Source organism: Ruditapes philippinarum, unplaced genomic scaffold (genome assembly GCF_026571515.1).
Source record: "Ruditapes philippinarum isolate M1 unplaced genomic scaffold, ASM2657151v2 ctg1226_1_1_1_1, whole genome shotgun sequence".
In the NCBI taxonomy this organism is placed as follows: domain Eukaryota; kingdom Metazoa; phylum Mollusca; class Bivalvia; order Venerida; family Veneridae; genus Ruditapes; species Ruditapes philippinarum.
Window position 1 is genome coordinate 319,067 of NW_026851932.1, and position 17,030 is coordinate 336,096.

At 33.7% G+C, this 17,030-nt stretch overlaps 1 protein-coding gene across 1 annotated transcript in view; it reads right to left on the minus strand.

Annotated features, from left to right (window-relative positions):
- Nucleotides 1–16,955, minus strand: part of LOC132743240 (WW domain-binding protein 11-like) — a 33,702-nt gene extending 16,747 nt beyond the window's left edge. The window contains exons 1-15 of the mRNA XM_060731779.1: nucleotides 16,737–16,955; nucleotides 14,346–14,377; nucleotides 13,724–13,817; nucleotides 12,895–12,992; nucleotides 12,435–12,522; nucleotides 11,775–11,843; nucleotides 10,984–11,059; nucleotides 10,128–10,246; nucleotides 9,371–9,454; nucleotides 8,617–8,879; nucleotides 7,962–8,175; nucleotides 7,408–7,608; nucleotides 6,953–7,101; nucleotides 5,790–5,931; nucleotides 4,620–4,759 (exon numbers count right to left, since the gene is read on the minus strand). Of these exons, the coding sequence (XP_060587762.1) occupies nucleotides 4,635–4,759; nucleotides 5,790–5,931; nucleotides 6,953–7,101; nucleotides 7,408–7,608; nucleotides 7,962–8,175; nucleotides 8,617–8,879; nucleotides 9,371–9,454; nucleotides 10,128–10,246; nucleotides 10,984–11,059; nucleotides 11,775–11,843; nucleotides 12,435–12,522; nucleotides 12,895–12,992; nucleotides 13,724–13,817; nucleotides 14,346–14,377; nucleotides 16,737–16,800 (1,818 nt within the window). The 5' untranslated portion in view covers nucleotides 16,801–16,955 and the 3' untranslated portion in view covers nucleotides 4,620–4,634. The remainder of the gene's footprint in view (nucleotides 1–4,619; nucleotides 4,760–5,789; nucleotides 5,932–6,952; nucleotides 7,102–7,407; nucleotides 7,609–7,961; nucleotides 8,176–8,616; nucleotides 8,880–9,370; nucleotides 9,455–10,127; nucleotides 10,247–10,983; nucleotides 11,060–11,774; nucleotides 11,844–12,434; nucleotides 12,523–12,894; nucleotides 12,993–13,723; nucleotides 13,818–14,345; nucleotides 14,378–16,736) is intronic.
- Between the last annotated feature and the right edge of the window lie 75 nt (nucleotides 16,956–17,030).

The window sequence follows — 17,030 nt, forward strand, 5'->3', positions numbered from 1 at the left end:
TTTTGATAAAGGCATATATCTATGCCGATTTGCACTTTTTTGCTGTCAGTCTAACCATAACCTTTAATGTCATTGTGGCATACCTTAATCTGATAATGGATTGTGTTCTAACACAGAAGCTCTGGAAGAACATTCATCAGATTCAGCAGGTGTCACAGGGTGAAAATAAGCAGCCTGACCTGGACTTGGTAGCTCAGTTGGTAGGTCTGCGGTATGGTATTCAGAGGGTTCCGGATTCAAGTCCTAATCAGGCTGTAAATTTTTCTCACCCTGTGACACAGGTTCAGGATGAATAATTGTAAACATGCTTAATAGATTAGAAAAAAGAACAAGTTCTATAGAAGTTGTCCTGCTATTTACCCAAAATTAGTACTGAACTTATCGTGGTTAATAACAATATAATGATTTCAGTCAAAATATTTTCCTTAGTAAAATGAATAACAAGGCCACAAACCACAACTTTCAGGTTTATCGAGGCTAGTGACCATTTACATTAGGATTATACTCTCAATGAATAACAGAGAACATTGTCAACAGATGACTGTTATTCCAAAAAAGAAGGCTACACTTTAGTTTCAAAGTTTCAAATTTTCAACAGCTTTTTCAAATAAATTATGAACCATAAAATAATTAATTACACAACCTATGGTAGTTGCATAAGCCATATAATTTCAGAACAATCAACTTTTTGGTAGGTGATAAAGCATCACGTATTTCACGCATTTAATTTTCAACATTAGAAAATCATGTAAGAAAATGACAACTCTTAAATATCAATAGTTATACCCTTACAACATTAAACATTGAAAACACCCACTCAAGTGTTTATTTTATGCAAATGACAGGGACACAAGCTTAAAATTTCTTTATTTATCATATCTCCATAATAAAACATGGGGCATTATTATAATAACTATATAGTACTGATATTAGCCAGGCCATTAAGGTCAACCTATAAGAGGCTAACATAAGATTAGCACTTTAGATTAATGGATTAAAGTGTTCAAAGGGAATCTACCAGTATCAGACAATAGAATATAAATCCCCTCCACTGGATTATCTTAAATTTCATTCTATAATGACAGAGTCAAAGTGAGAAAAACCACAGGAGTAAATCAATGGTACAGTCATGTCTGATTATACTGGTATTTGAATGTTACGTTTTAAATCACAGACGATTCTCAAATATGCCTCTTTAAAAGCAGGATTGACATAAGAATTTTTCTGAAACGGTCCATTTTGAATTTGAGGCTGTAATTTTTGGTTTATCACATACAACACAGAGTATTTTCTAGGTTTTAAGGCAGTCCAAAAAGTACTTATGACAGTCATTTTGACCTCCAGCTGCCTCTAAATGACAACCCAGTTAAAGACGGGATTTAAAATCTTAATTCTTCAGCATTGTCATTTTACAGGGAATTTTTTTCCTAATCCAGCACTTGAACATTTTTATATTGAACAGAATGATAAATTCAATTTTATTTCAAATGTGAAGAGAAGAGCAAGAAAGAGATTTAAAATATGTCATTAAATATTTAAAGGTGTTGAAAACTGCAATAAATGTGTTTATTTATTCATTACATAACACTAAAATAAGTTAATTTGCTACATTCAATGCAATTCATCTTATTCTATAACCCTTACCATGCCTGGTGAGGTAATGATCTTGTCATATATCAAATCTTGAACTGCACATTAACTATGTTAAGGGTTTTTGACAATGTTGTATCATAGTTTGGAGACCTTTCTGTTGAAAATGTGTCAGGGTTAAATCGTTTACATATACATGCACAGTGCGTTAACTGGAGTGCGGGTATTAGTTACCCGTACTCCAGAGCATGCCCATTGATTGGCTCATTTTTGCTGGGGTTTACATATTGTGACGGCAGATAAAGGGAAAGCGACAGAAATGTTATATTCAGATGTTCGTTCATTGGTTCATTTTTGCCGGGGTTTCATATTGTGACAACAGGGAACGTGCTTTTATGTTTGACTATGATACAAAAGAGAAAGAACACCAAAACACTCGGCAATCTGATTAATACTCGGGGGCTACGCCCCCTCGTACAAATCAGATAGCCTCGTGTTTCGGTGCTCATTCTATTACTTATAGACTGCCTGTATATAGCCTGGTATAATTGCCCTAATGTGATCTGACCAGGCTTGTCCTTTCTTTAATGGCATAATCTGAATTTTGCAAGCACTCAAAGAGTTCAATTGCATCCAACAAAACTTATTTATATGAGTTTGGTATTTGATTTTCCAAATCATCAGAATTATGGACATACTAAGTCTGAGGTTAAATAATTCAAATCCATGACAGCCGTATTTTGACAACAGACATATATATTTGTTCCTTAACCTGCTTAATTTCTTAAATGGACTTGTCCAGTTTCTTTTGCCTTTTTGGAACTGTCCATTAGCAATTATAGGGACATCAAGATACAAATTGAAATTTACTCAGCCAATACTATAGAGCCTGGCCAGGCTGCAGAGTTGTGCTTCTGATGGCAAAAGCTTATCATTTTCTGTTCCAGCAGGGTAAAGGTCAAACATTCCAGGCAATAACTATGCTTACCTTGACCCTTGTAGCACAACAATCTTTGAAACACACCTAAACAGTATCTTTTAGATGACTAAGACTTGCAAAGACATTGTTAATATGACTACATCTATTAAAAGCAATTAGAAGTGGCTTGCTGAGTGGTTAACACGTCAGACTAGTAATTGAGGATTGCTGACGGCATGTGTTCAAACCCTGTCCATGCAGTCTGACCAAGCTCTATACTGTTAGTGGCTCATTTTTTATATTTTCATACTAAAATCCCTTCAACTTTGAATGGACTGTTCCCAAATGCTTCATACGAAGCAGGATAAAGGTTAAAGTACCGAGCATGGTCACACTAAACAGATGTTCATTCTCAGCTAGTGGTATAGAAAGTCATTATCACTGATAGCACTCTAGGAGTTTTGTACTAATATGAGGTTTGTCATTGGTAAACATCTGTATGATTCCAATAACACTTTTTTCAATATCACTATTCATGAATGTCAATTTTTAGGGATTGACAATGTGTTTCGATTTCATTTCTTTAAAAGATCTTCAATCTTTAAAACTGAACTGACATGTTTGTTTCAAAATGTATCACTTAATGCAACTGAACTGATATGTTGTGCTTCAAAATGTATCACTTAATGCAGCTGAACTGATCTGTTGAGTTTCAAAATATCTCCAGCTGAACTGATCTGTTATTTTCAAAATGTATCACTTAAATGCAGCTGAACTGATATGTTGTGTTTCAGATTAAATAACTTCTCAAACTTTGAGAATTACTGTAGTTAATAATTGAAACTATGGTGTGACAAACATAAGATAAACATAGGAATAATGAGTGTTATCTCAAACTGGAGAGTTTTTTAATGCTTTAACATAACAATTCTTAGTTTATAATTAGATTTCTGGTACCCTTTACCCTGATGAATTTCCCTAATGGTCATGTCCAGCTTTGAATTTTTGAAAATTTGAAATATTTAAACATCAAAATGTTTTCTTTGTTTTTACCCTTTCATGCATTACTTCAGGCACCAACAGGCACCTGTGAAGAATCACTGTAAGCTAGCTGGATAGCTCCTCACATGAATGAATAAAAAATCCCTGTTCGTATTTGAATCTGCATTAGTGAGGGGCAAGTGGTTTTCAGTCAACAACCTTAGCCAATCTGCCACAGACGCTGCCATCAAAATAACAAAATTGAGCAGACAGCACTATAAAGTCTGGTCAGATTGCGCATATGTTCCAAAAGTAGCTTAGCTTTCTACTGGCAACATAGGGACAAGCAGAAAGTAATTGTTTGTTTGAGGTTGTCAAGACTACATAAATATTAACAATGTGCTCCTCTTTAAAGACCATGTTGTTCATTTACAAATCTTTGAATATGTATTATATTTATTTTCGTACATTGTTTATAAAAGAATGGAATACATTTAAATATCAAAGTTTACAAAGAACAGGTCATTTGAATACAACAATGTTTACATTTGACACAGGATATAGAATGAAAAAATAGGCAGTCATATAAAAGCTAAGAAAGTAACCCTTGCAATTCTGAGACCAAGACCACATGGCATTTGCCACCAGTATAATGCCAAGCCAGTCTGCACATCCATACAGTCTGACCAGGCTCTTTATTGTTGCCTTACCAATTCACATTTTATTTTCATATTGACATGTACCTCAAATTGAAAAGGACTGTTTCAAAATGGAAATTGGACAAGTCCTATTAAGGAATTCAGCATTCTGACAAGTCCTATTAGGGAATTCAGCATTTGGACAAGTCCTATTAGGGAATTCAGCATTTGGACAAGTCCTATTAGGGAATTCAGCATTTGGACAAGTCCTATTAGGGAATTCAGCATTTGGACAAGTCCTAATAGGGAATTCAGCATTTGGACAAGTCCTATTAGGGAATTCAGCATTTGGACAAGTCCTATTAAGCATTCTAACAAGTCCTATTAGGGAATTCAGCATTTGGACAAGTCCATTCAAGAAATTCAGCAAGTTATGGGTAAAGCAGACATGAGCACACATTTATCTAGACTATATCTATTGATATATTTACCTATTTTTCATTCTGCTACAATAAGTTTTCCATTTCTTTCATGAACTGATCATAAGCATCATCCTTCTTTTTACCAGGCTGTTGTAGGGCAGGTGTTTGTTTAACTGGTACACCTACATTATGTCTCTCATCTTCAGTACCTACAATATCATTTAATGAGAGTGTAAAAACTGAAACAGGTAAAATATATAATACTATATAACAGTGTTTTTTCCCCTACTTTGGGAATGGTGTCGGTAACGGACAGGGGGAAAATCCATCGGTTTGACTCAAATTAGGAATTTTACATAGGATGCAAAATATTCTTTGGGAATTTCTTTTATCCAGGGAGACATGAAAATTATGCATAATATACACTTTAAAACCATGTATTATTAACTTAAATGATTATTTTTGCTACTTGAGGTTGAAAAAAAATTGATAATCATAACAATTGTACATAAATAATGTTAAGGTGTGAAACGCTAAAAGTATGAAATTAACTGGGTACGAATATCACTCATGTGGTTATACTTGGTTTTTATCGCATATCACTTATCAATGGCATTTCTGTTTTTGTTTACCTTTAAATTTGCCGATTTTTGAGGAAATTTTCAGTGTTATTTTGGGAATTTATCAGTCATGAATTGGGAAATTTGTTGTCTATTTTCTATTGGGAATGGTGCCGTTTTCCGGTATCAGTTATATAAGGGGAAAAAAACACTGTATAATTGGACAATCCCAGTGTTTTTCTCATTTTTATAGTCATACAAGAAGTTTTAACAAACAGAATTTCTGTTATTTACTGTACATGAATTATATAAGGAAACAAAATAAAATGTTTCTTTAAAACAAACACACAATCCCCTCAATTTAAGCAGTTTTTTGGTACAATTTTTGTCATGCTACAAACAAATAACTGACAGAATAAGAAGCTAGTCATAAAACAAATATATATCATTAATTTTGCTTAGAATGTAAAATGTTCGACAGAAAAAAACAAAACTAGTTTCTAAGCTCTTTGATCTATTATAACCCATAAGTGAACATCCAAATTTAGTAAATAACTAAGTGGAAACTATCTTGCACATAAAAACATTTTATTTTAAACACTTCAGACACTACACTTATAAGAAAACCCATTAAAATATTGTACAATAATATACAAAGGGAAGTAACTCTCCCAATTACCTGCTTTCTTAACCTTTGTATCTTTGGCAGATCTTTTCACCTTTAGAGATGTGGGCATAAATCTTGTAACATCTCCGATAGGGTTCTTGATCTGGGGCTTTGCTGATATAGTAGCGGCATCTTTCTTTTCCTCTGGGGCAATCTAAAAATAATGTACAAAAATAAATACTGCCTTAAGAATAAGAGACTAAATTTCGTCACCTGATGAACACATCTGCGGATGTTTCTAAATTCAAAATTTCACCATTTTCTTATTAAATGTTGAATTCTGCTTAAGCCGGTGCTAGGGGGCGTGGACGGTAACTTGTCCATGAACAGGCTCAATCAAACCGAGCCTGCAACATTTTCAATTTTGTTGTGTTGGATTTTCTTTAGGGATTCTGTTTTTCTCTATTTTAGTGCAGGAACGGGTTAAGTTCTTCTTAATTTATTAGGAGTTAACCAGTTATTGCACTTAGGTGACAACTTGTGACATACATGTGAACTCTCCCACTTTTAGCGGGAGACTCCCACTTTCTGCAGCCATATTTTCAAAGGTTTTTCTTAAAATAAGGGGTATTTTCACAAATTTAAGAAATCTCCCTCTTTTTGATGTCAGAACTTTCTTCATTATTGCAAATTCTAAAATCTCCTTCTTTTTGAAGAAAAATCTCCCACTTGATCATCTAAAATAGTTCACATGTATGCTTGTGAATCAGCAATGTCACAATGCTTAAACTTAAATTCTTTACCTTCTACTTTGCTGAATTTGTGGAATGGAATGAAATTGCGATAATTTGAATTTTGAATAGTCTTTACTTTTTGTAAAGAATCTTAATATCAAACTGATAAAATTAGACATTTTTATTTAAGGTCAATTATGAAACAAGTTCTTGCAACTTATATTAAGCACTTTGGAGTCTGCTTCCTAGAATCAAGCAGTACTGGTGTCAAATCAAGAAACATGGCCTTGACCCAATTAGGGCTCAAACCCATGATGCCTGGGTTGAGAGGCAGACACATTTAACACTAGGCCACCACTCTAGAGCCAGCAGTTAAGAACATGGTGACTCTATACTGGTAGAATAGACAAGAGAAGTGCTGATCACTCTAAGGGTTTCAGAAATTCAGTAAATCTACAGAGATAAAAAATATAAGCTGGAAAATCTGACAAAAATGTGTACCTTTTGTGGCAGCTTCATGATGCTTGGAGGAGCACTGAGAACGTTCGGGTTCTGTTGAGGAGGAGCAACTCCTGGTGGGAGTGGCAAGGAGGCAGGACCCATACCTGGTGGTCCACCTGGAGGCCGTAACATTCTTGGAGGTGGCATTCCTACAAACAAAAGAAAATTGAGTTCCTGTTATTTTACTTGATTTCATTTTTTGCCCTAACAAAGATTTTGATTTCAATAAAACATATCATTTCTGCATATCAGAAGTGTCTGTGTTGTATTAATTGTTACTAAGTTATATAGTTAGTCAAGGTCATTTATGGTAATTAATACTAAATTACAAAGAAAGTCAAAGTCAGTTCAGGTCAAAGGACTAAAAATTAAATGCCACTTCCCATCTACATGTCAAAGTGAGTAGGCACTACAAACGAAAATATCTGATTCACTATACATTGTAGATTTCATACCTGGAGGGCCTCCTGGTGGTAATCTTGGAGGTAATCTGATGTTTGGAGGAAGGCCAGGTGGTGGCCCTGGTGGCATGCCCTGTGGACGTCCAGGAGGTGGTCCAGGGCGCATCATTCTTGGAGGGCCACCTGGAGGCCCAGGAGGGGCACCACGAAGGGGTGGTGGCCTCATCATCATAGGAGGTGCTCCAGGAGGTGGACCTAGAAAACATATTGTTATTATGTTTTATCTAATTAAAACATCAAACTCATTTAGTTTTCAACCATATACTAAACCTAGAAAGAGATGAATGTGTATACTATATAATCATAAAATAATTCAGTTGAAATTAATATTGTTTTTCTGCCCTGAAAAGCGGTAATGACTTAAGATTTTAACCCAAGTCAGCATTATTAATAGATGGTGAAAATACCATATACTAAACTAAAAAGAAGAATACTTAGGTGTTTGTATAATAGCTAATGTGCAAATCTGTTTTTTTCATTAATATGACCCATTTGGTACCATTCAATATACCTTATTGATTTTTTTCAAATATGTCGGATTTACTTACCTGGAGGAAGTCCTGGGGGCATTCCTGCTGGAGCCCCTGGTGGGGGTCCTGGAGGGGCTGCAGGTTTCATTGGTATTGGTATAGGTATGGGTACATCTTCAATCTTCTCTACAGGTTCACTAATTTTCTTATTATCATTGTCGTCCTCATCATCACTGTGGTCACGGTGCGACGCAAATGTTTCCTCCTCGCTCTCACTGCTAGAATCACTGTCCTACATACATAAAGTGATTTTTAATTTACTTTTTATTACAATGTCTTTTAATATTAAATAAAAGTTAATGAACATATTAAAACATTCCTTTTTTCCCAGTAAATTTCTTAATAAGCCAATTATGACAAGAAAGTTGAGTTGCTTACCAAATATGCATACCTTTTTGAGATTTTTCACCAGTAAATTGGAAATTGGAAAAAGGCCTACATCTGGTAATTGATATTATGCACATGACATAAGCATTTAATGGTATTTTTTTGTATATATTTTGTAAATATAACAGTCTACAGATTAAAATTGAAGAAATACAAAAATTATTACCAAACACCTTAATTATTATACATATTCATAGAATGAAAATAGAACTCTCAACTCATATTGAAAGATTTTCCTTAACTTTTAACATCTATGAACTTTAAATGTTTCATAAAATTTTTATACCCTTCTTCTATCTCTTCGATCTCTCCTCTGTTTATAATCATCATCATCATCACTGGAGTCAGAACTTGACGAGCTGTCCCGACCTTCTTTATCACTGTCTTCCTTCGGCACATCCTGTCCTGCCATTTCCAACATCCTCTTTTGTAATGATGTCACGGCTGGCTTTTTAGGTAGACCAAATTTCAGTCGTGTGTCTTTCTCTTCTAATGACGGGTCTCTAGTGTCGTCATCAATAAATCTTATTTTCTTCTTCTTCTCTTTTTCTACAGCAAAATGCAAATGGACATTTTTTCTAATTTCTTTAAAGAATAATATTAATGGCCAAGCGCTTGTATTTTGTTTTTTTACTTTTTTGTATTATATAACCTACAGATATTGGTCTTAGGGTGAGATATTGTCTTAAGCAAATACAATGAATTGTATACAACTTTTTCAACCACAGGAACTTGATATATCTTTTTAGAGATAGGGGCCATATCATTAATATACAAATATTTTATGATGCATTGATTAAACATCAATTTCCTGTGGTTTAGCAACCCATCAAAGATAAGCCCAATTCAGTTATTGGCCTTTTTCATGCCACATTTTAGTTAATTAATTTGAATTTACCATCTTAAAAAATTATTAAAGAAACATGTTCAACTACCTGAAAAAATTCTGATTTTGTTAAGCTATTACTGTTAAGCTATACAATCTTTTTCATGCCAACTTTTCTTGAACTAATTCAAACTTCAACAATAAAAATGTTTACCTGTGAATTCAGGTAATGGTGGTTCTGATTCCATCTCTTCAAGATGATGCTCTACCTCCACTGTTCCCAAAACCTCCTCAATACCTGTCATATGATAAAATACAGTCTTACAAAACCTCCTCAATACCGGTCATATGATAAAATACAGTGATCTTATTTAAGTGATTAAATCACTGCTTGATATATTATCTCGATTCTAACATGACAGCTGCAAATAAATGCTGCAATACCTGATATCAGCTAAATCTTTGAACGAATGTGCAGAAATACATCACTCACTCTGGCTATGCCCTCCTGATATAATTCCTTGAATCCAAACTGATTGCTTAATATTGTTCTTGTGAAATGAAGTGCTATTTATAGCATACTTAACACCTTGGGACAAGGGTCTTGGATGTGACACATCATCTTGATGTGGTAGACATTTATGCCAAGTTATTTTAAAATCCTTCGATGCATGTCAATGCTACAGTTTGGACTTCAAACTCTTCTTATGGGCATAAGTACTTTCAAACTATTAGAGTGACCTTGGAGGTAGGTACATGGGTCTTACACAGAACACATCATTTTGGTAGACATTTGTAGCAAGTTATTTTAAAACTTTTCAATGCATGACAAAGTTATAGTCCGGACAAGAATGTGTGTACCTATCATCTCTAATTGTGAAAATGTGAACCTTCAAAATATAAGTGTGACCTTGACCTTAATAATATAGACGTAAAAACAATGTAAAACAGTGAGGAAGGACAAAGATTACCTGTAGCAGGATCATACTCTTCTTCTTCAGGTTCACTGTCACTGAGCTCTGGTGGTGGCCCTGGAGGGGGACCAGGTCTCTTTTTCCGCCTCTCGGTCAGACTTGTTGAATGTGGGTCTCTATAAAAACAAAAACTCAGGTAAAACATACGTTAGTTGATTCCAGAACAGGAAAGCAAAAGCCTTATTTTTTACTATGAACTGAATTTTGAACATTTCTATGAAATTGTCAATTTTCTGAATATTTGTATTAAATTGTCAATTTACTATCATAAAACATTTAAAAAAAATTAGCTTAGCTTTTGCATTCCTGTACTGGAAAATTGCCCTCCTAGTTACATAAATTCAAATAGAAAAGCAGGTTGCTGGATATCTTTATTGAATCTGCAAAGTCTTAAACAGTCATTGTTTATTGCACCTGTTCATTGCACTATATAGTACATTACTCTTTTGAAATTGTTCTGTGCCATTTTGAGTTAAACATATATTGCATAGGGTCTCATCTGGACACTTGGAACGTTTGATGAGACTGGACACTTGGAAGGTTTAATGAGACTGGACACTTGGAACGTTTGATGAGACTGGACACTTGGAAGGTTTGATGATTTATCAGTAAAACAGAAACACAATTTTTTTCAGCTCTATACTTCACACTAATACACTGCATCCTTAAAGGGTACCTTTTATCAAGAAAGTAATCTATCAAATAAAGAATGTATTAGCTATTGGCATGAAAGCTGCACCCCCACCCCTTACAAATATTTTTTCATCAACTGTTCACTTGACTGTAACTTTAAGAGAGATATTTTGATGCGAAAATAAGATGCCACAGAAGGCATGTAAGCTTATATACTTTCCTGTATGCTGAATGTTTCTTCAGAATTCCTTTCTGTGGAAGAGGTATATCACTTGGCAATGGAATAGCAGAAGGTGCTGAAATAAATGTAAACGTAACTTTCAAAATGCATAACTAACAAACTTCAGTTACTTAAAATTACACTACCCTGCTATTAATGTGGAACAGTCCATTATGAATTTCAGTATGAACCTGCCAACTGTATTCGGTCTTGCCAGGTCTGGTAGATTGTAGTGATGTTTCACTCAGGCTAGCCAGCTTCCAACATGGCATTTTTTGCTGCTAATAATCATAACAATTCTAGCTCTTAAATGCTGATAACCCTTTCAATGAAGACTTATTTTGCTATAAATTTTAAACTTTACCTCACCAATTTACTAGATGTGTTCATCAAAATAAAGTTGAGCATCAAACTATCTAATGTATCACTAGTCTGCAAAAGCATCGCTGCCTGTCTGTCATATTTTCTATAGTCACTTTCTTTAATGTACCATTAAATCATATCAAACAAAACATATATGAGCCTTGTCATGACAAAACCAACATAGTGCATTTGCGACCAGCATGGATCCAGACCAGCCTGGGCATCCGCTCAGTCTGATCAGGATCCATGCTGTTCGCTATCAGTTTCTCTACTTGTTATAGGGTTTGTAAGCGAACAGCATGGATCCTGATCAGACTGCGCAGATGCGCAGGCTTGTCTGGATCCATGCTGGTCGCAAATGCATTACGTTGGTTTTGTCATGACATGGCTCATATATGATTTCATTTCAAAAGTTGTCAAAATCTTACCAGGTTCTGCCGGCATATCAGGTAAAGGGATTTCATTTAACTGTACTCTCTCAGCTATCTTCACTTGATCTGTAATGTGAAAAAATGATCTATTTATCATATACATTCTTGTTCATAAATCGAGAGAAATATGCTTGTGCATTCTATTTAAGAAATTTCACAGTGAAATTTAAGAAGTTAACCTGTTCCTAAGAATAATATCACTATATCTGTAATTATCTATTTTTTGTTATTTACTAACTACTGATTCATCATATTAAGTTTTAAGTTACATTATCCTCTTTTTTTTAGTCTAGTTGAGCTGAATTGTCTACATTTAAAAAGATTGACTATTATAATGGTCACTGACCAATAATTGATAAAGAAAAATAATAAAATATAACAACTGCCTAAAATATAATAATAATGGCCCACTCTTTTTATCAATTGACCATTCACTTTACATTCTGAAGGATATATATAGAATTCTTTTTGTGCCACATAGGTTTTTAATTCTACACATGAAAAAGCCAAAATATCTAAAAGCAATCGTTGCAAAATCTCAAGTTATTTTGACTTTAATAAAAAAAATATCAATATATTTAGGGAACATCAGAGTAACACTGTTTTTGCTATAAATAAAGAAGGGACAAAGCTTTCAAGGTGCGAGTACAAACTTACCGTAATGTAGTTGAAGTCTTTCTCTCTTTTTCTCATATTCAATTTCGGCTTTCCTCAATTCTTTAGCATAGTCAAGATTTTCTTTTTCCTGTTAAAAAACCATTGCAATAATACAAATGATAATTTAAATATATTCTCCTTCATAAGTTCAACTGTTAAACTAACTCTTGTAATGCAATAACTTATAATATTTAAATGATGAATGCACTAAAAGGAAGTTTTCTCATCTACTGCACCTAGAATTTATTAGGATGCATTGTATGAAAATAATCTGTTAACTGTTACAGATGGGCAGACAAAGGAGAAGTGATCCCAATTTGTTGCCTAGCAGGCAACACAAAAATAAATGCTAGATTAAATAGGTATAAAATTGTTTGAGTACTACAGGGAATAACATTTCAAATCAGAACTACATTGTACTTACATTGTTACTACTTAAATAGAATATATATAAACTTACATAAAGTCTCATAACTCTAAGGAAAGTTTCTTTAAGTTTCTTTCTTTTATCTTTTAACACTTTCTCATTAAGCTTTGGAGCTTCCATTGGATTAAACTCTGAAAGTAGAAGACACATCATAACATAAGTTAAAATCTGAACAAAAATGGCTATGAATACTAAAATTGTATTGATGTTCAATACATTTAACTTTTGAGCTAAAAAGAAAGAAAGAAATTATCCCTTTTCCATTTCAAAAGTGATGGGCCTTTAATTGCTCTCCTTAATGAAAACAGGAACTAACATTTATTTCATAATCTTGCATTTAAAAAAAGAGAATATATGACAAAGGTTATAAAGGTTTTTCTTTTATTTATGACTTTGGCTAAGTTTTAAATCCATAAGAACAAATATTCTTGCATAAAATCTGCACACACATACATTAATGGAGAAGAAGACATGCATTTATACAGAGATTTTTGAGACCATGCACTGTTTTTGCTTGTGCAATGCACATCTTTTTTACGCATTAACATCTTCGTGAGCCCTAAATCAAATATGACCAAGAAATGAAGGTCTTACAAAATCTTATGAACATCCCAATTAAAACATTTCTAGTTGTTGTTAGGTTCACCTGATGACCTACTTTTTCAAACCAGACGGCCTTTATTCGAACTTTACTTTAAAATATTCAAGACACTTGACTTTTAAGATCTTCAAGACAGACAAGAGCAGGATTTAATAAATAAAATGTTGTCCCTTATAATTTAGAAGGTTTTAGTTTGACCAGAACTGGTGAACAACTGAGGCACATGATAGTCAAAGAATAATGTATAAAAGCTTAGCTTACCCATCTGATCTATAATTTCCATCTCTTCTAGAAGTTTAAGTGGATCTTTGCCTTTCAATACTGCTGTACGGACTAGCATACGCTGCTTTTTATTCTGTAATGATTAAAACAACTTGATAGAAAACTGACTTCTCAAGTGATCATCACAGGCAGAACACAGTTTATTTTTCAGTCTATGTTTCAAATGTGCCCTGTAAAGGGACCCATATGAAACTAATAAAATTCGTATTTCGAATCCACAATTTTGCATCTAATAATTTAATATCATGACATCTGTAATTAAAACTTTCTTAAACTTTCCCCCAATTAGACAGACCTTGATGTATTCCAGAAAGAGAGCAGGGCGTTCACTAGCCATGAAATCCTGAGGGTCATTTTGACTAAGTTTTACCAACTACATGGTCAAATCCCCATGATTTTAACAAAATTTGATCCTCCAGTTAAAATCCTGAGGGTCAGATTAGGCCTTTTGGAAATTTGACGGGTCAAAGAGTCATTTCAAGGGTCAAATGGACACCCTGAAGAGAGTAAAACCGCTAAAGAGATAAGTACAAATCTAACAAAAATATAACTGTAAATAGAAATATTAGACATGATGAGATACCAAAGAAAGCAACAGTACCTTTTTCAACTCTCTTTTTCTTGCTTCTTTTCCTGGAGAGAAAAACAACAACAAATTTTAAAAACTATGAATTTAACTTTAAACAAACAGGTGTCATCAGACCCTGCTGTGACACAGCTTCTTTAAATTATAAATGCCAGCTTATATCTTATATTTTCAAATTCATCATTTTACAAAATGAGGACTATTTGTTTGTTAAAAAAGTTATATTTGAGATTGAAAATCTCAAAAATCCAAGCATTCCGATGTATACAGAGCTCACAAATCTAAAAAAAATTCCTTTTTCCTAAATAATTGTATATTAATGAAAGCTGTAAACTACACTGTATGCATATTGTCATTCCCAAAGTGATGACTTAAACTCAAAAGAAATTTACATCTTAAGAATCTCTGTCAGTGGAAACAGACTGTGACCAGTAAAGGAACATGACCTTTGACTTTAATTTCCTGTATTTTTGTATTAAAATGATCTTGTCAATATGGCTTTAGCAGTATAAGGTTAGTGTGAACTATACAGATTTTTTTTCTTCTATAACAGGGGCCGATATAAGGCTCCTTCACGATTCAAATTTGCACCTTTTTTCACAAAGCGGCGAAAAAAAATCACATTTTCCAAAGAGATTTCATACAATATTGGGACTTTGTCTTCGAAATACATTGTTTACCTTCTGGTAAAAATTGATTTATGCCAATTGCAATAACATGGAAATAGTTTTAATCAAGTCAAATGGGTTTTTTGCACTTAAGCCGGGTTAAAGTACCAACTTGAAGCAGTATTTACACAGGTCAGAAATTATAATCAAGCGTTTATAGCAAACTGTTTCCGGTTTCAAAATGTTGCAGAATGCCAAATAATTTGTCCTTTTTTTTTCAAAATTTTATCGCGCTTTTTTCACAACATGAACAGGCCCAGGCCCTTTCACAATTTTGACAATAAATGCCCTGAACCATATATTAAGATTATACAGGTATGCATGGATGGCCATGATTCCTTACCCTCACAGAGCTAGATTGACACACTGTATTTTCTAATGCTCCAAGTATTCTACATTGGAAGAAATTTGGCAGCTTTAATTTACTGTTAATGTTTAAAAATATCTAACTTTTTTCATTCTTAGGGAACATTTGTTGAGACTTTATGGCATACACAGTAATGGTGTTGACTGTAGGACCGGGACAAATTAAGGGTACTCAACATTATGTATTTATATATGATATTGTATTCCCATGGCCAGTTTACGTTGTCTTTCTAATCTTTGGTCAGACTTAGAGGTGTTAGGATTTTTGTATCTATATATTGGTAATGAATTATCGGCGATGCAGCAGTATATCGATTGCCAGGCAAAATTTTAGCTTTCAAGTCATTTTAATGTTTTCTAAGGACACTGACTATGCAGTTATATTTAAAACACATGCAAAAAGATAAATAAACTATGAAAACTGAACAATTTGTTTCTTATCATATAACTATAAATGATAACAAATGACTAGTAACTATAAAGTTTAAATCTTTTTCCATTTTAATTTTGTTGTTGTTGCTTTTACGAAGTTACAGACTATGTTAAATCCCATCCTTGCCATTCCAAGTAAGCTGGGGTTTAATTGGCGAATTATAGTGTTTAGAACCTGAATAATTATTAAAGTTTAACATTTTGTAATGATCATTTTTACAAAGAAACTCTGACGAAAATTTTCTTGGCATTTTCCCTTTTTAAAATCTAAATTGGGGGATCTTGACACCCACTTATTAAACCTGCAAGATTAGAACGAATTTCAGCCGCATTCGTTAGAGACACTGGGAGGTAACTTTGTTGTTGATTTCCGCTTTCATTAACCAGTTTGTGTTAGTTCTGGCTACTTAATATGTTGCTTTTTTGATGTTTTGCAAAATGCTATCAGTACTATAAAACCTGTTCTCTAAAGTCTCTTTAGCTAGAATTATGTGTGTATTCGATATCCAATATTTTAAAGAGGGCAATAACTCAAATATTAAGAAGCACAGAGTAATGCTTCTTGTGCACTGTACTTCGGGTCATTGAAAGAAGCATGCATACCAAGTTTGGAGTCAATCCGACTTATAGTGATTGAGTTATGCTCCGGACAAGCTTTAGGGGACATCGCCGCCGAGGCCGATGACAAAAGTAACCCCTGTATGTCGCCTTTTCAAGGCGACACAAAAATGGAATCGATATTGAATCTGAAAATAAAGATCATTGATACATCGATGTCGATTGTATTGATTACACCCTTAGGGTCTGTTGATGTTGCAGCTCTTTGTCATCTTTATTGTTTTAAGTGCAAACAGACAATAAAAATCAAAACAATATTTTGAATAGAATATTACACATAGGTATACAATGTACTACAACTGAAGAATATAGATCTACATACTGGCCTGATCTGTTGGATTCATGTACTTCCCACTCTTGGTGGTATTTATTGACCGACGACCCATGTTTTGATTGGTATATTTCACAAAATGGTAAAAACTTAAAGTGTTTGCATCAGCAGAATGACATAAAACTTTCGAATTTAGGATGTATTTCAAATTCTAAATAATGTAGAAAAACAATTGAATTTGTCCATGTTGTCTGTAAGGCCGCTTATGATTATGAAAAATAATTATTTTACGACATTAATACATTTTAAAGTATTGTCAAATATATCCACTAAATCTGAATAATT